The 21,789-nt window shown below is 42.5% G+C and overlaps 2 protein-coding genes across 2 annotated transcripts; both read right to left on the minus strand.

Annotated features, from left to right (window-relative positions):
- Positions 1-1,586: 1,586 nt before the first annotated feature.
- LOC135509379 (putative sodium-coupled neutral amino acid transporter 8) lies at positions 1,587-8,566 on the minus strand. The gene is made up of 11 exons (XM_064929996.1): positions 8,488-8,566; positions 7,956-8,303; positions 5,282-5,480; positions 4,869-5,025; positions 4,618-4,722; positions 3,997-4,054; positions 3,155-3,269; positions 2,730-2,877; positions 2,383-2,582; positions 2,226-2,277; positions 1,587-2,108 (listed from the first exon to the last, which is right to left on the minus strand). Exons 2-11 carry the CDS (start codon positions 8,142-8,144, stop codon positions 2,006-2,008), a joined length of 1,326 nt encoding a protein of 441 aa, XP_064786068.1. The 5' UTR covers positions 8,145-8,303; positions 8,488-8,566; the 3' UTR covers positions 1,587-2,005.
- Positions 8,567-16,829: 8,263 nt separating this feature from the next.
- LOC135508825 (membrane-bound transcription factor site-1 protease-like) lies at positions 16,830-20,501 on the minus strand. Its single transcript, XM_064929035.1, has 7 exons — positions 20,346-20,501; positions 20,072-20,191; positions 19,761-19,949; positions 19,396-19,532; positions 18,722-18,883; positions 17,817-17,951; positions 16,830-17,608 (listed from the first exon to the last, which is right to left on the minus strand). Exons 1-5 carry the CDS (start codon positions 20,499-20,501, stop codon positions 18,862-18,864), a joined length of 624 nt encoding a protein of 207 aa, XP_064785107.1. The 3' UTR covers positions 16,830-17,608; positions 17,817-17,951; positions 18,722-18,861.
- Between the last annotated feature and the right edge of the window lie 1,288 nt (positions 20,502-21,789).

Genomic DNA, 21,789 nt, shown 5'->3' on the forward strand with positions numbered 1-21,789 from the left:
CAAATAGTCGGTTCCAGCCATTACTATAAGCCAATCCTTCCCAGTTAAGGTGCCTCAAACTGATGTGCTGAAACCCCTATTGATTGAAAACTCCATGAGAAAATCTGTTGGCCAGCAAGTGGGGGGGTTTTCAGCAGTTGAATTAAATGTATTCAGTGCGTGCAAGGGAGCCACGCAAAAGGTAAGTCTGAATACCAATTATTGAGAAGTGTGTAGGAAAGGCATACATTTCCTAATTAGGAATTATCCCATAAGTGAATACAGACTTTGATCTTCCTTGAATGTGTGTAAGTAGGTGGGGTCGGGGAGAGGAGTGTACTGCAGGTGTGTGTGGTGGCCTGGCTGGTCATTTGTTAGTGGGCTGTAGCCTCAGGCCTTTGCCTCTCAATTCTCTGACCCCTCACCTACAACAACCTGAAATCAACATGATCCAACAGACCCAGTCGAAAAGCACAATGTAAATGAATGAGATACAGCGATTACATATATTTAAAGTATGAGTGTGTTACAAATCTCAATTAAAGTGTTTTATCTATAAACAATCATGTATGAATCACTCATCTTGATCTGATCTACCTTTAGAGGGTGGAATCTTTCACCCACTTCTCCATTTAATTTCTTAGTTTGTCCTGTAAGCACATGCTGGTGGCAAGCTTGTCCTTAACCAATTGGGGGATATCAAACCCTCACTCCCCAGGATAAGATTATCATCTCAGATAATTACATGTAAGTAATAACAAAGACTGTCCTTGTTCACTGTAAAAATACAACTTTATTTACTTGGCTTTGATCATAACTAGGACCACCACTGAAATGAAAATCGCACATGTTCAGTTCCATCTCTGGTGCTAAGCCACATTGCACTTTTCTTTGAGAGAACCCTGGACTTCTCAGTGTTAATACACCCGTGATATTAATCAATAGCACGCCTTGAGCTTCATATTAGCCTCAGCATCAGTATTACAGAGCAAGAGCATGGCTCCCTTGTTGACATAGACTTGTGGGGAAATTCTACTGGAAAGGTTTTCTATCCGTAGCTTCCGTTGGGTTCTGTATGAACAGGTCAGAGCCAGTCAGAAAATGCCAATTCTATTTCTGTAACATTCCTGGCTGTTCCCTAAACTGTGCAACCAAATTTTTTCTCCCCATCTCTTGAGTGCATGTTAAAAGGAATGTCCAGTAATTTATTTAACATAGTATTTAGCCATGCTACTTTCACTGGGTTTTGTGGATTTCTTATTTGTCTTTTATAGTATTCCTATAAAAAAGGACAGACAAAACAATATATATGAATAGAAAATGGCATACAGAATGAACATTCACTTTTATGGCAGTGTTTAGAGAAATGCTAATTCTTATACTTATGTATGTTTCAGTAAAATGGCTTTCTCTCTGAGTGTAGAGACTTATTGCAGGGATGCAAGTACCATATTTAGTCTTAAAACTGTTGAAATTCTAGATCATGTAGAATGATAAAACTCAATAAAATGGAAATACACCATGAATCTGTTGCTTCATTGCTTTACATTTCTGGGAAAGCACACAACATGTAGTATGACGACTAATGAAAAACAAATGCCAGCGCATATTTCCTATAAAACATTTTACTTCTGATAAACATGTCAATACAATGAAAATCATCGACATATTGTACACAAAAGTCAGAATCGTAACTTGAGACAGCAACCTATGAGAGAATAGACCATTTATGTTCATTCAAGATATCAAAGCAAACACCACACACACATTAACAAAAAGTCAAAATAACTCACTTTCTCCCCCAGCCCCATATGACGTGTTCACTCTATGGCCATCCTTTCATTATGGCTGAAAAGACTTTAACCTATGTAAACTTCCATTCTGATTTCCTTCAGTGTATCAGACAGTGAGCAGAACACATTGTGCAAATTAAATAATACAAAAGGAAGAAGAATAAGAATAGAAAACTCCCCTATTCCTACCCAGTCAACAACTCTCACACAATGAAGACATATACCAGTTAGGGTTAGCTCTTATTGATGAGCTGTATGATGGCGATGGTGGTGCTCTGTCCAAAGATGAAGGCCCCACAGATCAGAGTGATCATCCCCCATGTTGTTAGGACCACTCTGAGAGGGAATGGGGGAGGGGGAGTGAGAAAATAAAGGAGAACATGGTGTCAATGAAAAGAAGGATTTGGATGGATGAATGGTTTGAATGAGTGACCATGATTGGTTTAAACTCACCGTGTTTTGAAAGATACTTGCTCTGACTGCATGGCAAATACTAGACATAGCCCTGCACACAAGCAGATAAAGCAAACATACATTATCTCTGCTGGTTCGATTCACATACAACTGTGTGGGAGAGAGTGAAGGAGTGAAAGGGGGATAATTTTCCCACCTGGGAAGATGAAAATGAAAAATGCGCTGATTCCCCCAATGATACTGATAACCTTGCTGATGTCTGGGATGAACATGGCAATGAGCAGGGTGATGGTGATCCAGGCTATAGTCAGCCCCACGCGGCTACAGTTCTCATACGACTCGGTCACAACATGGAAGCGCCGACAGAAACTCAGCAGTGGGTCCTGAATCACGGACCTGATTGCAGAACATTAGAGACACTGCAATGAGACTCACTGGGTCTAACAGACAAATTTACTAACAAGTTCTTTATTTTGACTTAAAATGTTCTGATTTAAAAATGGCCAATGAATGACATTTCTATGTAATGCCAATTATTGTTACCTTCCTAGCAGGAGGATGATGGGGAAGATGGTGATGATAGAGATCCCAAAGAGCAGTCTTGCAATGATCATGAGGACATCGTCCCCTGTGTATGACATCAGAATATCTGCTGCAACATCCTTGCCAAATGTCAGGTATCCGTAAACACCTGAACCAGAAAGGGAGGGGAAACATTCAAACACCAACTTTACCTTAAAGGTTCTTCAGCTGTCCCCATAGGAGAACCCTTTTAGGTTTCAGGTAGAACCCTTTCCACAGAGGAAACCTTAAAGGGTTCTACCTGACACCTAAAAGGGTTCTCCTGTGGGGACAGCCAAAGAACCACTTTGGAACCTTTTTTTCTAAGACTCTACAATAGTATAGTCACTGTGTTCACTACAATCACTTGGTGCTATGAGCCGGAGTATTGAAGGGATGAGTCTCACCAGTTAGGGAGTAAATGACCAGGCAGAAGAACATGGACATCACAGAGATGAACACCCAATGGGACAGGCTTTTGTTCTCCATGCTGCTGTAGATGGCTATGCAGGCCTCGTGACACTGGAGCACAGAATGATACAGAACATGGCAGGCTCAGAACGCAAAGCTCAGAGAAACATGACTACATAGACCTGTGACGGGCTTGAGTCCTCTGAATCATTCTGGTGGCCAGTTAGCTCTGGCCCTTACATTGAGACTATGTATAGCATGGGGCTCCACAGCTCTTAATGCTCCCAATCATAGAACATCAGATCCCTTGTCACAAGCTGACAATTCAACTATATACATTAACCTGGAAGAACCTTGCTTGTGTTTCTCGATCAAATTTTACTCAACATTCCTCCATCCACATTCCTTCAGGATTCCCATCCTTCCTCGTTTTTTTCACCAGCTCAGTAATCAATCATCCCGGGGGTGCATGGGCTCAGGGAGCTGGGCTTTGGCTGCCGCTCTCCCCACTTCCCTTTTATTACATTTCTGACAATCCCCCTGTGTTTCCTTGGTTACTCAGAAGATTAAACAATACCTCTGAAAATGAGTAATATTTTCCAATTTTCCTCCAATCTTACCCAAGTTAAAATATTGAACAGAGAAACAGCTCTCCTCTGCCGGATAGCCTGAGGCTCTGTTGGACTGTGATGACTGACCACTCCTCAATAGACAGCTCCTCAATTGACCAGAATTTGGGGTAAATGCCAGACTTTTAACCATTGGCTTCATAAAGAAAACAAATCTAACCTCACAAGTGACCACTTTGAAAACCAAACATGTTTGAAGCCGTACTCACCTGAAAGCCAAAGCAGATGGTTGGGATAACGCTGAACATCGAAGCCCAAGAGCTTATTCTACAGAGAGACGACAAGAAAACTTCAGAGTGTCTCTTAAAAGGGCCTTTTCAACAAGACCTAATCTGACCTGAGGCAATTTCAGTCTTTTACAGTTTCTGTCAATCACACCGACACATTACAATGTGTGGGCTGAGGGCTCGGACTCCACTCCAAGACAGTCAAAATGTAGCTCAAAATGAAAATACCTTTAACAATGGAACAAGGACTAAAAGCTCCTAATATTAAAAGGGCATCTTAGATCCTGATCTCACAGACTTCTTTACAGGTTACATTTAACTTGACAGCATTTTCAGACTATATTGATATGATTTTATGATAGGCCTATGCTAAAGGCCATCACATAGGCCTATGCTAAAGGCCATCACATAGGCCTATGCTAAAGGCCATCACATAAAGGCATCACTATGCCATCACATAGGCCATCACATAGGCCTATGCTAAAGGCCATCATATGCTAAAGGCCATCATAAAACCATATCAATATTGTTCACATCACTCAGACTAAGGACAGAAATTGCTCAAAGGTCAAACTAATATGAATTGGGATTACAAGCACTCACCCACTTGTGTACAAGGGGGATATATGCACATCACTGCTGTCTCTTGTGTGATATTTCACAATCATGGCCACTGTTAGGTATGTAGCCGCCAGAGTACCTAAAACACTTCAAAATGAGGGAAAGGGTTGAGCATAACATGAGATTGAATATGGCAGTAACAGCCACACAAATGTTGCAATGTTCTGCACCAAGTAGCCTGGGCTTAAAACTTTGCAATGCTGTAGTACACTGCCCATAAATGACTCACCCACCTGATGTACTTCTGAATACTGATCTCTTTAGGGATGGAGAGAGGGAGGATGAGGAAGACACACAGGAGGATGAGGGCAAAATGTGGGTGTGTGTACCAGTGGTATGGCATATCTGTCTCGGGCAATCCAGTGATCAACTCATAAAGGGAGATGCATACTGCAAGACAAACACATTAATTACATAAAGAAACATGTATCAGATACTATATATGAAGTTGAAAATCGATATCATTAACCTATTTCCAATGATCATCATTACATAATGAGAAGTGGGGACAGGAAAATCTGATGATTTCGAAGGCTCCAGAAGAAATAGTTCAGGAAGGAATGACTTTATTATGAAAACGGTAACATAACCCAGTAAGAGATAGTTAGGGAGTCATGCAGTCGGGGAGAAGCATGAAGATACTCACGTTTCTTCAGCTGGTCCGACACTATGACCAGGAAGGCCACAGAGATCATGAAGAGGTTGAAGACGAACACAACCTCACAGAGCTGCCCGATGGCAGACCCACACACATCCTTCACCACGGCCTGGTACGTGTTCCGGCCACTGATGGAGGAGGAGTAGCCCAGGATTACCAGGCCACTGATGAGGAACACCAGGGACACCTGGGGCGGAGGAGAGATGAAGATACAATCAAGAGGTTGCTGAGTAGGAGAAGAGAGGTGAGATTGAGCAAATAATAAGAGAGTAGGTCTATAACGGATTGGTCTGGCTGACACCAAACTCGAAGTCTTCGTGATTCATGTCAGCCAGGCTAATAAAGGATAACATGGATGAGGGGAAGGGATAACCAGAGGGAATTTCATAAAATGCTGAATTTAGTGTGTACAACTGCTGAGAATGATGTGCTTGACTGCGGTGCTTTATATTGATTATATACCAAATGAAACAAATTGAAATTGTCAACATTGATGCTATTATTTGATTAAGAATATGTAGGCTACCCAACATTAATCAATTACGCAAGCTATCCGGCTCTTGGCATGTTAACACCTCCTCGACGACACTACGGTGGCAGGCCTGATCACCAACAATGATGAGACAGCCTATAGGGAGGATTTGGCCGGTAGGGATATCCTTGTCTCATCGCGCACTAGCGACTCTTATGGCGGGCCGAGCGTAGTGCGCGCTGACCAGGTCGCTAGGTGTACAGTGTTTTCTCTGACACATTGGTGCGGCTGACTTCCGGGTTGGATGCGCTCTGTGTTAAGAAGCAGTGCAGCTTGGTTGGGGTGTGTTCTGGAGGACGCATGGCTCTCGACCTTCGTCTCTCCCGAGCCCGTACGGGAGTTGTAGCGATGAGACAAGACAGTAACTACTAACAATTGGATACCTCGAAATTGGGGAGAAAAAGGGGTTAAAAAATAAATAATAATAGTTAAGCAAATAGCTCTCCAGACTGCGTTGACCCTTTTTTCACTAACTTTTTTGACTCATCACATACACTGCTGCTACTGTTAACTATCTGTCAATTTATTCCTAGTTATATGTACATATCTACCTCAATTACCTTGTACCCCTGCACATCGACTAGGTTGTGTCTGGGAGCGTAGCCCGTGCAGAGAATCACAAGACTGAACTTCACTCAACTTTCTAGAGTTTTCTCCGTTAGTTAACACTATCAACGTTTCCCTTTACAGTTGAAATTGTGATCAAATCAATGCAATATTATCCACTTCCAATGCAACATACTGAAACAAAACAAACAATGCAAGACTTAGTATGCAAAACTATGCAAGAGATTTTGTTGTCGGCAGAGCCCATCGGAATAGGATTCTTTTGCATTGACAGGCATGACTCAGGCCCATACTCTACGCAGACTGGTGCGCCATAACCAATCAGAGCTGCAGTAGGCCTATATGCAAATAGACCATTGCCATATATGGATATGTACCATTCACTTTGAACTGGACTGTTTTACAGCATGAGCGGTCGCGATTATTATGCAGCTGTTTTGAAATCAAAGTGAGAGCTGCATGTAGCCACGTCTGCACATTTGTTCATATTCTTTGCTAGTTAGTGAGTCATTAGCCCAGTTATAGCTGATGTGTAATCAGCAATGAGGGAGTGATTTCTTCCTACAAGAGCACAAACCTGTACATTTCTATCCATCCTTAAAAAGCAGTCAAGTAAAGAGCTTTTTTTAATGTCTTAAAGGGGCAGTGTTGTATTTTAAAACAGGCTTGAATAAGCTAAGTAGCCAATAGGCAGAGGGTAGCATATATTGTCTGAATCTCTGTAATAATGGTATGGGAATAATAATAAATTGTATCATGTAAAGTGGTTTCTTGCATCAAACAACACAACAAAATGTTCAGTCACCTTATCTGAAGGACAAGTGGATAAACAGGATAATGTCAAGCTCAGCATGTTTTTTTTTCAAAAGTCTTGTGGAATGTAGGCCTACATTGAACACCATATATTGGCTGCTACTGTAGGCTGAATGATATAACCTATTTCCATGTTAAAATGTTGTGATGCATTTTCTCCACCGTTTTTTATGGTAGGCCTACATTATAAATCAAATACTCACAGTAGCCTAATTGGACACTGTTAAAATAGTAAATTAATGTATAACCACAGTATTCACAGTAAACGTGTGCTGGAAGTTGCACCGAATTTTGACAACCTGAAGTTTGCTCAATGACAACAACAAAAAACAAGGGAACATTGCTGGTACCCCTTACATATAACCAAGTTATCATTACTCCTTGTGTATCTATTATCAGGTGTTTTACTTTTCTATGATTTCTATATTTTATTTCTCTCTGCATTATTGGGAAAGCTAATAAGTAGACTAGGCATTTCACTGTTCGTCCACACCATTTGTTCACAAAGCACGTGACGAATACAATTTGACTTGATTTGATTCCCAAAACGAATCACCAACCAATTCTAGATGGTTCGTTCTACACAGTAAATGACAAGACTAAATCAATAGGTTTGGAGTAGGTCTATATATATCGTTTAAAATGGTTTTAAATTACGTGTTAAATTAGGAGGTGGTTAAAATGACGTTTAATAACAGGAATGTATCAAATAATGTCAATTGTGTTACCGGGGTCAGTAAAGTTACTTACCATCTCCACTGCGACGGCGGAGCGAATTCCACCGGCTTTCTCGAAAGCCCATGGGAAGTTGAGAAGTCCCGCACCAAGCGCAGATTTGAGCATGATGAAAATTGCTCCCAAAGATCCAAGTCTTGGGCCATCTGTTTCGAGTGTGGGCTTGGCCAGCAAGCTGATGCTTTCCCTCGCCAACTCTTCCATGCTTTGTCAGACTTGCTCCAAACTCTCCGAAAAACCTCTGCGACTCGTGCCAGGCGATGTGTTCACAGGAATCTGCTCAATAAATAACGGTGAACTAAAAAGGAGGCTGGGGCAAGGATTGGGTTGGGAAGGTCCGTGTACTTTTCTTGTTTTGATTTCCTAGTCAAAAAGTAGTGGAAAACAGAAAACGGCTAGTTGTTAGTTTCTAAAGTTGAGAAACGAAAATTGTAACTCAACTTGTTCTCTAATTTCTCTCATTGATTGTTTCAAAGTTGGACATGAAGTAACTTAAAACAAATAACATTTGACATTTTGGGATTTTAGTTTTTCATTTTGTCCATACCTGGAAGTACACTCCCCCTCAGAATATTCATGAGCCTTATGGGGTGTGGTTAGAGCCAAGGTTGGCGGCACAAAGAAAGGCGTAGCCTGTGTGTGCCAGGAAGATAAAAATACTCATGTTAGCTAAGATGCAGAACTTATTATGAAGTTAGCATGCCAATAGAACAAACTCAACAAATTTCAGCTGACTAGCTAGCCCTACCTGGTTACTGGCTATAGTCATGCTAGCTAGTGGAAGTAAGTTAGTCCTTCAACCTGCAACAAGATGAAGCTGACCGGCCAAAGCTACCTGCTATGGAAAGGTCAGATTTCTCCATTACTTTCTGTTGACAAAATTCTAATTAAAGGTCCACTGTATTTAAAGGGATGGCTTAATTTAAATGTTCTGAAAACCCCAGGAAGCTGCTGAAGGGAGGACAACTCATAACAATGGCTGGAATGGAGTAAATGAAATGGTATCAAAGACATGGAAACCATGTGTTTGATAAGTTTGATTACCATTCCAAATAGTCGGTTCCAGCCATTACTATAAGCCAATCCGTCCCAGTTAAGGTGCCTCAAACTGATGTGCTGAAACCCCTATTGATTGAAAACTCCATGAGAAAATCTGTTGGCCAGCAAGTGGGAGGGTTTTCAGCAGTTGAATTAAATGTATTCAGTGTGTGCAAGGGAGCCACGCAAAAGGTAAGTCTGAATACCAATTATTGAGAAGTGTGTAGGAAAGGCATACATTTCCTAATTAGGAATTATCCCATAAGTGAATACAGACTTTGATCTTCCTTGAATGTGTGTAAGTAGGTGGGGTCGGGGAGAGGAGTGTACTGCAGGTGTGTGTGGTGGCCTGGCTGGTCATTTGTTAGTGGGCTGTAGCCTCAGGCCTTTGCCTCTTAATTCTCTGACCCCTCACCTACAGTGCTGGTCATTTAAAAAAAAAGCTAGCTAGCTCATGGATGCAAACAATGTTCTTCCCCAGAAACATAGCAAAACGACATCTGTTTCAGTAGATATAGTTAGCTAACTAACTATATAGCGAGGTGTCATCTAACTATATAGCGAGGTGTCATCTAAAATCACCCTCATTTGGTCAGACCCATCTATGTGAAGCTAGCCACAATAAGGATTAGCCACAATAGTGGACTTTGCGGTTAGCCTTCAAAATAAAAGTGTGTAATTGACAGTGCACAAATGTGCATGTGTCTGCTCAAACGGTCAGAAACAGACTCCATGAGGGTGGTATGAGGGCCCTACATCCACAGGTGGGGGTTGTGCTTACAGCCCAACACCGTGCAGGACGTTTGGCATTTGCCAGAGAACACCAAGATTGGCAAATTCAGCACTGGCGCCCTGTGCTCTTCACAGATGAAAGCAGGTTCACACTGAGCACATGTGACAGACGTGACAGTCTGGAGACGCCGTGGAGAATGTTCTGCTGCCTGCAACACTCTCCAGCATGACCGGTTTGGCAGTGGGTCAGTCATGGTGTGGGGTGGCATTTCTTTGGGGGGCCGCACAGCCCTCCATGTGCTTGCCAGAGGTAGCCTGACTGCAATTAGGTACCGAGATGAGATCCTCAGACCCCTTGTGAGACCATATGCTGGTGCGGTTGGCCCTGGGTTCCTCCTAATGCAAGGCAATGCTAGACCTCATGTGGCTGGAGTGTGTCAGCAGTTCCTGCAAGAGGAAGGCATTGATGCTATGGACTGGCCCGTCCGTTCCCCAGACCTGAATCCAATTGAGCACATCTGGGACATCACGTCTTGCTCCATCCACCAACAGACTGTCCAGGAGTTGGCGGATGCTTTAGTCCAGGTCTGGGAGGAGAATCCTCAGGAGACCATCCGCCACCTCATCAGGAGCATGCCCAGGCGTTGTAGGGAGATCATACAGGCACGTGGAGGCCACACACACTACTGAGCCTCATTTTGACTTGTTTTAAGGACATTACATCAAAGCTGGATCAGCCTGTAGTGTGGTTTTCCACTTTAATTTTGAGTGAGACTCCAAATCCAGACCTCCATGGGTTGATAAATTTGATTTCCATTGATCATTTTTGTGTGATTTTGTTGTCAGCACATTCAACTATGTAAATATAAAAGTATTTAAAAATAATATTTTATTCATTCAGATGAAGGATGTGTTATTTTAATGTTCCCTTTATTTTTTGAGCAGTGTATTATACTTTAGAATTACATTGGTGGAATACTTATTTCCCTGTACAGCTTACCTGTGGATTGTGGATCCATGACATGGGGTATCAGTCTACTCAGCGACACCCAGAAAACATTAGCATCATAGCTCTTATTGCGGGACTCTGTAACAACTGTGAAATGGGACACATTTATTGTCAACCTATGTGTGTTGAACACTATTCCTGAGGAAAAACAATACTGTGCAGATGTTTTGTAGTCTGATAATTCTGAGGAGGACGTTGGGAAAAAATGTCTTGGGTATTGAGTAGACTGATACCCCATTGATCCCCAATCCTTAGGTAAAGCTGTACAGTGCAATATGAATGTCAATACACATAATTGGCTGACTGGGGAGGGGATTTCACACAGTCACAGTCCCACAATAAGAGCTACAACACTAATATTTGCCTAAACACTTCACAGTGTGTTCTGTGGGTGTCACTGAGTAGACTGATTCCCCATTTCATTGCTTCACATTCCAACCTTGTTTAAACATGATCTAGTCTAAATATGGCATGATTCCCCCAATTGTAACCTTCTGCATCACTTTCAAAGAGGTACCTTTATTTTGAAGGCAAACTGCAAATTACACTATTGTGCCCAATCCTTATTGTGGCTAGCTTCACAACACATTACCTGTTCCGGTCGAGCATCACTAGACAGATTAAGTTAGCTATGGGCAACAGGGTTAAGTAGCTGGCTAGCGATTTATTTTCATGAACTGAAGTTCAATTTCAATAGGCAAACAACAAGTGGCTACCAAGCTAATACTTACTCACAAGGATTCCTAAATCATTGCTAAGATTAATGAAAATGGCTGCAGTTTCTCCTGGTCATTGTTTTCAGGCTGGTGGGATTGGTGCTAGCTAGGTACCAAGCTAAAGCTAGCTACCCCAGAAGTTGCGATCATCCAAATAATGCTTTATTACCAATGCAGTATTGTAAACACATCGTTTGTGGCCGGTGTTTGCTTGTTTGCATTTTGACAGTGCTACTGATAGTAGTGGTGGCATTTGGCTTGCACATGCAAATTCAGAACACACAACATTCTGTAATAGAAAGAACTGTGTTGTTCGACGTATCTTTTTTGACACGCAAAAACCCAAATGGCATTCCATAGTATTTCGTGAAGCTAATAGCAGTGACACTATTACTGTGTAACTCCAGTAGGGCTACATCTAAAAAATAGCGCACTTGGTAGTGTGTACCGGCGCTTGACCAGTCGTGAAAGCCAACATCATCACGACAGAGAACGGTTGATTGTCAAGAGCGATGAATTCCATTATTTTGCCGTTAATGGACTTCGCCTTTGAGTTGAAATTGTCTTACTCTTTCAAATACTGCTCGACTTGTTGACTGCTCGATCTACACAGCAGAAATTGTGGGCAAATTTTTGCATGGCGTCATTACGTCATGTACCTACGTCACGTAGGTATGCACGTCAGCTTTGACAACAGTTTTGCACATCGGCATTAAACTAGACATCAGGCTAATGTTGCCATTTTTAGCTAATATCGGCCTATTCCGATATGTTCACCGATTAGATTGTGCATCCCTATTTGCAATGTTTTTAAAATTGTATAAACTGCCTTATTTTTCCTGGACCCCAGGAAGAGTAGCTGGGGTCCATCAAAATAAATACAAATTATAGCTCATTTAGTCTTAGCTTGTAATTTATACAATTATTTGATTTTGGATCACAGGTAAAATGCAGCAATTACATTAAACTGTATTACTTATCAAGAGAAGGAGGGGAGGTAGAGGGACAGGTTTCTTCAACCAAACCCATCGACACCCATCTATCCACTCTCTCCCCCCCACAACCACGTCCCCCATACAAGTGCCATCTGTCAACTTTCAGTAAAAACCACACGAAGCAAATTTAAACATTGAATTAAACCGATTTAATCAAAGGGCAGTTGAACAAGAGTGAGCAAAGTTTATTATGAGGAGGATTAAGTAGTTGATTTGGCAACCTGACAGCATGGCATTGGTGCCAACAGTAAAACAACTTGCCCCAATGTATCCTGGAGAGAAAGCGAGAAAGCAAGGGCAGTAGGGGAATCATTTGAATTCTGTGAGATGGATGCAATATTTAAACACACAGGTAACAAGTAATTAGTCTGATGTGGACAACCAATTTGAAAGTGTCTAAGGGTGTTCTCTCGGTAATACCACACAACATGCGAGAAATTGAGAAACACATCTTGAGAGCATCATGCCTAACAGGAAGTGTAAATAAGGGACTTTCCTTGAAGGATGGGGAAAGAGAAGAGGGTCTCAGCTGAAGTCCAAGAATTCTGATATGTTCTGTCCAATTGTCCCTCAAACAGACCTGCAGGTGTAATCAACCAGCCTACATACCATCTCTGAGTGAACTGTGAGGATTGTCAAGACAGAGAAATATATAGAGGGAGATTTAACTGTTCATTTGATTTATTCCACTTGCTTTGGCAATATTATCATGTTTCCCGTACCAATAAATCCCCATTGAATTGAGATGGATAATCACTGTTGAGCATTCATTCCATTTAAAATATTGTAAAACTGTTTTAGAGTCATATTGTCTCCACACAGTAGGGTACAGCATCAGGGTGTTGTAAGAGGCGGTAATACAGGACCTTGAGAACATCATGTCCACTGGATAGGGCTGAGTGAATGAACTGTGTGTGTGTTTGATCGAGAGATACTCTGGCCAGTTTATTCCGTTCACGAAAATGGTTTGCCGCTACAGATAACGAGTCATGTGGACGCGGCTTGCTATATAAAGCAGGCTAACTGTCATCGAGGCATTCAGTTACTGTTCAACTGAATGTTAGAATGGGAAAAACGAGTGATCTGAGCGACTTTGAGTATGGTATTATCAGCGGTTCCAGTTTTTCAGAAACACCCGGCCTCCTGGGCTCTTCACGCACCACATTGTCTAGGGTTTACTGAGAATGGTGCGACAAACATCCAGTCAGCGGCAGTCCTGTGGGTGAAAACTGCTTGTTGATGAGAGAGGTCTAAGGAGAATGGCCAGAACCGTGCAAGCTAACAGGCAGGCCACAAATTGGCAAATTACGGTGCACTACAACAGTAGTGTGCAGAATGACATCTCGGATCGCACAACTCATCGGTCCTTGTCACGGATGGGCTATTGCAGCAGACAACCACACCGGGTCCACTCTCAGCTGGTTGGTGTGTTTATGGACATATTCAATCACTCCCTATGCTAGTCTGCTGTCCCCACATGCTTCAAGATGGCCAACATTGTTCCTGTACCCAAGAAGGCAAAGATAATTGAACAAAATGTCCCCGTAGCACTCACTTCTGTCATGATGAAGTGCTATGAGAGACTAGTCAAGGATCATATCACCTTACCTGCCACCCTAGACCTACTTCAGTTTGCATACAGGTCCACAGATGATGCAATCACCATCACACTGCCCTATCCCATCTGGACAAGAGGAATACCTATGTAAGAATGCTGTCCATTGACTACAGCTCAGCATTAAACACCATAGTACCCTCCAAGCTCATCATTAAGCTTGAGGCCCTGGGTCTCAACCCCACCCTGTGCAATTGGGTCTTGAACTTTGACAGGCCGCCCCCAGGTGGTGAAGGTAGGAAACAACATCTCCACTTTGCTGATCCTCAACACTGGGGCCCCACAAGGGTGCGTGCTCAGCCCCCTCATGCACTCCCTCTTCAACCATGACTGCGTGGACATGCACGCCTCCAACTCAGTCATCAAGTTTGCAGACGACACAACAGTAGTGGGCATGATTACCAACAACAACGAGACAGCCTACAGGGAGGTGAGGGCACTCGGAGTGTGGTGTCAGGAGAACAACCTCACTCAATGTCAACAAAACAAAGGTGATGATCTTGGACTTCAGGAAACAGCAGAGGGAGCACCCCCTTATCCACATCGACAGGACAACAGTGTAGGTTGAAAATTAAGATCCTCTGCGTACACATCACAAACCAACTGAAAAGGCCCACCCACACAGACAGTGTGGTGAAGAAGGCGCAACAGTGCACAAAGTTTTCATAACACCTTTATTTAACTATGTAACCACTCTCAAATTCATAGAGCTATGGATGCAAGCACTGACCATCCATGATATCAAATGTATAATTTTAACCATGTCTTGAGGCTATACGGTATACATTTAGGTTGTTTAAAAACATTGACGTAACACGTGAGGCATTTATAAGTGGGTATATATATCACAAGGACTTAATTAACATGGTCATCACTAAGGACTTAACTTGATCCACACACCCTTGAAGAGTGCACGACCATGTCTCTTCCCCCTCAGGTGGCGTAAATCATAGCTCTTATTGGGATGGGCCCTCAAATCCTCAAAGTTCTACAGCTGCATCATTGAGAGCATCTTGACTGGCTGCATCACCACTTGGTATGGCAACTGCACTGCTCATGACTGCAAAGCGATACAGAGGGTGGTACGAGCTGGAGAGTGGATGGCCTAGTACATCACTAGGGCCGAGGTCCCTGCCAACCAGAGAGGTATGTTACGATTGAAGCTAGATCTACTCAAGCTTTTATAAATTTTACAAGCTTCAGTTAACTTCACGTTCAAGCTTCATCAATACTACGAAGGTGGATATTGATAATGCAGCTGCTGCTAACTCAAGCAAGGTTAAACTGCAGCACTTCTAATAGCCTTTTTCAAACCATAGTCTGCTGAATTTGCTAGATAATTTTTCATTTTGGCAATAATGAAAATGTGGCACTGCCTTGCCCCTGTGTTGATGCGTCAGCATTGTCTCAATGAAGAGTTTGTCGTTCGACATGCACGCAGTTACAAGCTTGCTAGAGTTAGCGGCAGTCGTACGAGCAATACCCACCGTCATAGAACAGCTGAAGCCTGAGCTGGAATGTGAAGATACCTGAAGCTGACTAGCTTTAGAAAACCCGGAGTATATCTAGCTTCAGTCATAGAATACCCTTCAGGTCTGTGGTGGTGAAGCCTGTAGGTATGAATTTGCTGACTGTCATATTCGGAGATGTCAGCAGGGGAAATCGTTGGCTACTTTTCCTGGCTGCTGGGAACTTTCCAAGGGAAATGAGGGCATGTGATTTCACACCACAAGATTTTTTAAAATCCATTCAACCACAGATCACAGGGTCAGTTCCCATGTTCTCCAGGTAATTAGCATCCATTGTGGGCTGTCATCCGAGAGGGACCAGTGACATTTTCACAGGCTATTCTCCCCCATTAAAAGTGGATCAAGCTGGGGATTTAGCAGGACCGCCTGGCCCCCATCACCTTTAATGGAATTAGTCTACTTCACAACCAAGGACGCGACTGAATGGGCGACAAGGCAACTGATCCTCAGACAGCTCTGATGGAATTTGAGACAGAATAGCGGGATGGAGAGTTTTAGCATCTCTGGTATGGGATTACACTACCGAGGTTATTCTGATATGTGAACCACTTGTAAAAATGCAGTTCTGTAGAAAATCCCAACAGGTACATTCACTCGTTTCATATATAACAATGACACTGTGTGGGACACAGTTTCAAACACCAAAGTACATGAATGCAAGAGATGTCCTTAGAAAACTGTTTGACCATGACTTACTTTTGAGGTCAAATATTTGATCATTGATCAAGAATGTAGCCACTTTGGATGACAGCTATTTTACCAAGAGGTATTGTAAACCACTCACTCATGCTGACAGATCATGACAAGGCCATTCATCTTGTTTTAGCTGAAGATTACATTTCAGATTGCTGTTAAAACTGATCTTCAGTTGCCACAAATATGTTGATAGCACACTTAAACCACTTTCAGGCCTCAAGTGGTTTATTGTGAAGATGGGTCCCTGTCCATAGCCATCTCTTGTGTCGATCCATCGAGGCACCCAGCTACATGGCTCAATGCCAAATGAATGGGAAAGATAAACAATATAATTTCATCAATTCAGATGCTGCCTATCATTCACATGCCATTTGGGATGGGGCAGTATATAGATGAGAGGCGTGAGTCATCTTCGACATTAGAACACTTTTGAAATCATAAACTTCGGATAAATTTAGATTAAGGTCTTGCATGTCGTAGCTTTCCTCAACATACTTTAACACAGATTTCTTATTATTATTATTATTATTATTTCCCAACTCTTAATTTTCTGAATGACAAACATTACAAAAATAAACAAGGGAACCAAGGCTTACACTTCATAATTAATTTGAAAAGTTTGCCAATGCTACTCCATTAACAGTTAAATCATGATGGGTATTAGAATGCCTCACCGGAGCTCATTATACAAAATATAAAAACAAACAAGACAACCAATTAAGCAACCCATAATCGCATGAACATGAAGTACTTAATAAGGATATCAGTACATCAATTGCCCAATTAATCTGACTTTAAAAGAACACAGGGAAGATGAGGCCAATCTGGGGACGATGCAGATTCAATAAATACAAAAAGTGGACAGACATTTCAAACAAACTCCATTTGGTCAGTGGAAAGAAAAGCCCCTTTGAAGAGTGGAGGCAAGATCCTGTGGAAAACATTGACTGGGTTTGTAGGCTGCATATTTCAAAGTCAAACAACCTGCCTATGAATCTTCTCCAACAGTCCCAACTCAAAGGCAGAAGCACACACGGTCTCAACATCTCAGCATAGTCTTACAGAGTTCAGGGCCTTGTGTACTTTGGCTTAATAGTCTGTGGTGGTTGGGAAGGCAGCCTCACACTGTGGGGTTCTTGCCTGTTGGTGCCAGTTGTTGTTGTTGCTGCTGCTGCTGAAAGTAAGTTGGACGTTTGACTCTGGGTTTCCGTCGTTTGGGCTTGCTTTTGGATTTGGTGAGCTGCACCACAAAGAAGGACAGCACAACCATGGCTCCCAGGAAGGCAAACATGGGGATAGTCTGGCCCACTTCCTAGTTGTAGCGTCCTGGCATTATACCTGGGGAGATGACATGGGTCACTTAGTTACTCTGGAGGCAGGAAGCAGCACATTAGCATTGTCAAAATGGACAATGACTAAACAAAAAAAACAGATCTCTTAGATATTCAAACAGTTTGTGTGCATTTTACAAATGGACTCAGAACACAGTACCTCTGAAACATGTGCTGTTGAGCAGGTGATAATGCTACTCGGTATGTATTCTCACCTCCAGGGATGTCCCAGGCTCCACTCTCCCCAGGAGACAGAGGCCAGACCTGAGGTCTGTAGTTCCTGAGGTCTGTTGGGCAGCACCACTTTGTCCATGTCAATAGATAGCAGCTTCTGGTGCTTCCATAGGTTACTGTGTAAGAAAGGAGGAGAACATATTAAACCAATGAGTGGGGATATAAATGAAAGGCCAATTCTAAAACAGAAGGGTTAGCTGACGTCACAAAAAAACGATATGCACGCATTGATGGGGCAGTGTGTTGCTATGATTTTGGATGGTCAGATAGCTAGCAACAATGACATGGGAGGAATCTTCAATGGCTCATTTCAGCTCGTCTCGTTATTGATACCATGTCTTGTTTTGACTGATGTCATGTCTATGCTAATATGCTGGGCATCGGCACACATTTCAGCAAATAAACACCCGTTTCAAATAAACGCTGCATCTAAATTAATTGTTTGAGGTTACCATAGACAGCTCTGAAGCGAGAAATCTGGGATATATGATAAGGCAGCCTAATCTTTGCAAGTCAGATCTGCGATGGATTTCTTATTATGTTTATACTGGTCGTACTAAATCACAATAAAGTGTGGTAGTCTAACATTTTTATTAAGCAAAAACTGTGTGCATTAAGGAAATGGATGCCTGGTTTAGTTCCTCGGCAGTAGGTGACTCCTGAGATTGACGGCTTTCTCGCGCCTGAATTTACACCCCATCAGCACTGGCATTCGAACCAGCAACCCTCTGGTTGATGTCCCACTCCTCTAACCTCGAAGCTACCGCCATCCCCTATTGACACAAGCTATGCGGAGGCTTGACGCCCTGTCTGTCCTTTGATGTTTTAATGAGGACTTTAGGACAAGAGATTCAGAGAAGATACAAAGTGGGGTTATAATACCTACCTGGTGTTTTCATCGTAGAACTTGACTTTCCTTGTGACAGAAATGTTGTACCAGTCACTGAAGCCGAGAGACAGTCCCTTGATGAAAGACAATCAATGTCTTGCCGAAGCTTGGTTATCTCCTCTGGAAAGTACTCCTCTTCACTGTCCACCATCAATGTCCCTAAACACACACAGGAAATGTCAGGCCGAGACCAGATACAGAAAAACAAGCTCTGCTATGCATGGGAGGCACTGGAACTTTTGCTGTAAGCAATGACAGCATGATAAGCCATTCATTCATGTGCTGCTCCCCCATATCCCGATCTAAAATATGTTAGATGACAATCAACTGACAAAGACAGCCACCACATTGACTAGCATCAAAGCAGGTGATGGGTGCACCCAGAACCTCCACAAAATAACCCATGCTCCTCAGGTGCTGGTACATGTCCCTGAAGTTGGTGTGAATGTGATCTCCATTCCTACAAATTATTCAGACAAAGCCAATATCAAGACACCAATCACAAAAAAAAAGCAATGATTATAAAGGGGAAAAAGGTCTGGCTTGCTCTTATATGGCACCCTCTATAGGCACGTTTTAAGAGTTGCACTGCAATGACCCCAAAACATCCTAATCTTCTCTCTTAAAACTAAACAGTGATACAGAGCTAAATAGTTGCCCAAAGAACTCACCAGTACAGTGGGTCATTCTTCATGCGCAGGTTATGGTACTGGTCCCACAGAACCCTCTTACTACGAGGAGGAGTGGGCTCTATCTTCACCTTAACTGGCAATTTAACCATAGAGGTCATCTCCCCATCCACCTCAGACTGAGGAATTAGATAACATTGAGGGTCAGGACATTGAACCATTGACCCAGGATACAGCAAGCTACTTTGCTAGTAGGTAGCTTGCTAACTCTAACAGTAGTATCTAAATATTGTGCACTCTGGCTACATTAGAGGATGGCAGTGTGAGATTACAGAAATAACAAAAAAAATTAAAAGTGAATGGTGAGATATGGTAACTACGCGAAACATATCCTGGTTATTACTCACATTATTCCCAACAGGCGAAGACACAGTCACCATCACATGACCCTGGGCAATCCCCTCCCATGATGCAGATTTCTTGGCGACAGAGATGGAGTCTGCCAGGGCTCCAGCCCAGGGCCAGAGGACTGGCAAATAGGAGACTGCCACATCAATGTGGTCACCATTCTGTGGTAGGTAAGGCTGCCAGATGGGCTGGAGAGCACAAGAAAGGAAAATGTCAACAAACGGGAGGATGACAAAAAAAACACAGCATGCAGATCAATTTATATTATTTATGTTTGACATGAGACCTAAAGCCTTCAATACAAAAGTACCTTGTCCAAAATCCTCCCCGTCACACCCATGCCATTGAGGATGGTGACGTTGACGATGGTGGGCATGCCACCGTAGTAGATGGGCTGGGAGCAGTAAGGCCACATGTAGGGACACTGAGACTGAAGACAAACAGGATCAGGTCAGAGTTTTGAAAGAGGACTGCTGGACATTGCTAGAACCTTTCAAGAATTTAAAAGAGTGAACATATAACAAAGTGAATACTAATTAAAACAAAGTGTATGATGAGCGTGCGGAGTGTTTGCAGTACCTGGCCTGGGGTTTGTAGCGGTTGAGGATCTGGTAGGCTCTGATAAGGTCCAGTTTTCTGTGGCCCTGTTCAAACATGTTGACTCCAGAGAGCCTCCGTGCTGAGGCAATCAGAGCCTGCTTCATACTGGCTGGGTTCACCAGCTCTCTGTTCAACACCATGCTGTAGGAGGGACACAGCTGGGTTAACAACTATTACATTAACTTTGCATTATGTTTCAATGATCAATAAAGATGAGGGAAAAAAGCAGAGCTTCCATTGGACTCAACAGCTTGCTATCAGAAAGAGAAGGATGAGGTTTTAGAAACAGACAGATGGAGATTTAGGTACAATAAACCCATTTGAGACGTGGGAATTAAACTCAGTCTGGATCTTAAGAGACAAACATAAGTGGAGATAAAAGTGAAAGTGTGCCAGCTCCTTCCCTGGATGGAAAGTAGATTGATTCTGTTAAATGTCTGTGTCCTTGTTGTTTTGAAGTGAAGGATATCTATCGATTTCATTTATCCCAAAGGGTCCACAGGAAAAAACAGCATCATCAGACCACTTACACACAAACAGTCTTTCTGTTAAATTGTAACTGCATCTTGAACCTGGAAACAATTGTTTTAATTCAGCCGTTAACTCTTAGTCTGTCACTAACACTGCGAATGAGGTGTTCATGGTCTCTTAAAGAAATGCTGCTGGGTAAGCTGTCTCCTTCAGAAACTGCAGGACAAGTAGACTAACTTATCAATCAAATGCTTTAATGCTACTAGGCTTATACACCAGACTGTAGCATAATGTTTACAGACAAGATGTATGACAACCCATTGATGTGTTGTAATGGTAATTATTGAACCAAATAAATTGAGTGAACTGCTGGCAGACTATAGAAGAATGTTCACCATTAGCCATATTTCAGCATTTCAGTAGAAACTAATGTCACGGCCCCTCTGCATTGCAGGGGCGGTTCCTCCTGCAGGCAGAGGAGCGTCGTTAGTAATTGGAGCCACCTGGGCTCAGGGTATTTAAACTGCTTCACTAACCACTCTTGTCTCTCTCTCTCTGCTCCTCCAGGTATGATCCTGTTTTGTTTGTTCCTTTGTAGTTTTCACTCAGTCATTCACACACACAGATTCACGCAACCCTGCACTTTACATACACCCTACATTATGATACTTTCACACCTCATTCCTTTTTCTTCGTTTAAAGTTAATTGTTTTTTGGTTTAAAATAAATAACCTTTTTGATTGGCCTATATCTGTTGTTCGTGTCCCCTCATTTTTGCCAAAGGCTATGAGCTGGCCTGGGACACTAATAATGCCTCTGGTAGGTAATGCAGCAGCCACTTCTTGTTAGAGTATGTTCTGAAGTTATTCTGCTCACAGAAAAAGCAGCAACGTCTCTCTCATAAAGCAAAGTTTGACCATGAATAATATATTGTGTATGTGTTGTAGGGGAGTGCGA

The sequence above is a fragment of the Oncorhynchus masou genome, chromosome 22, assembly GCF_036934945.1.
Source record: "Oncorhynchus masou masou isolate Uvic2021 chromosome 22, UVic_Omas_1.1, whole genome shotgun sequence".
NCBI classification, from domain to species: domain Eukaryota; kingdom Metazoa; phylum Chordata; class Actinopteri; order Salmoniformes; family Salmonidae; genus Oncorhynchus; species Oncorhynchus masou.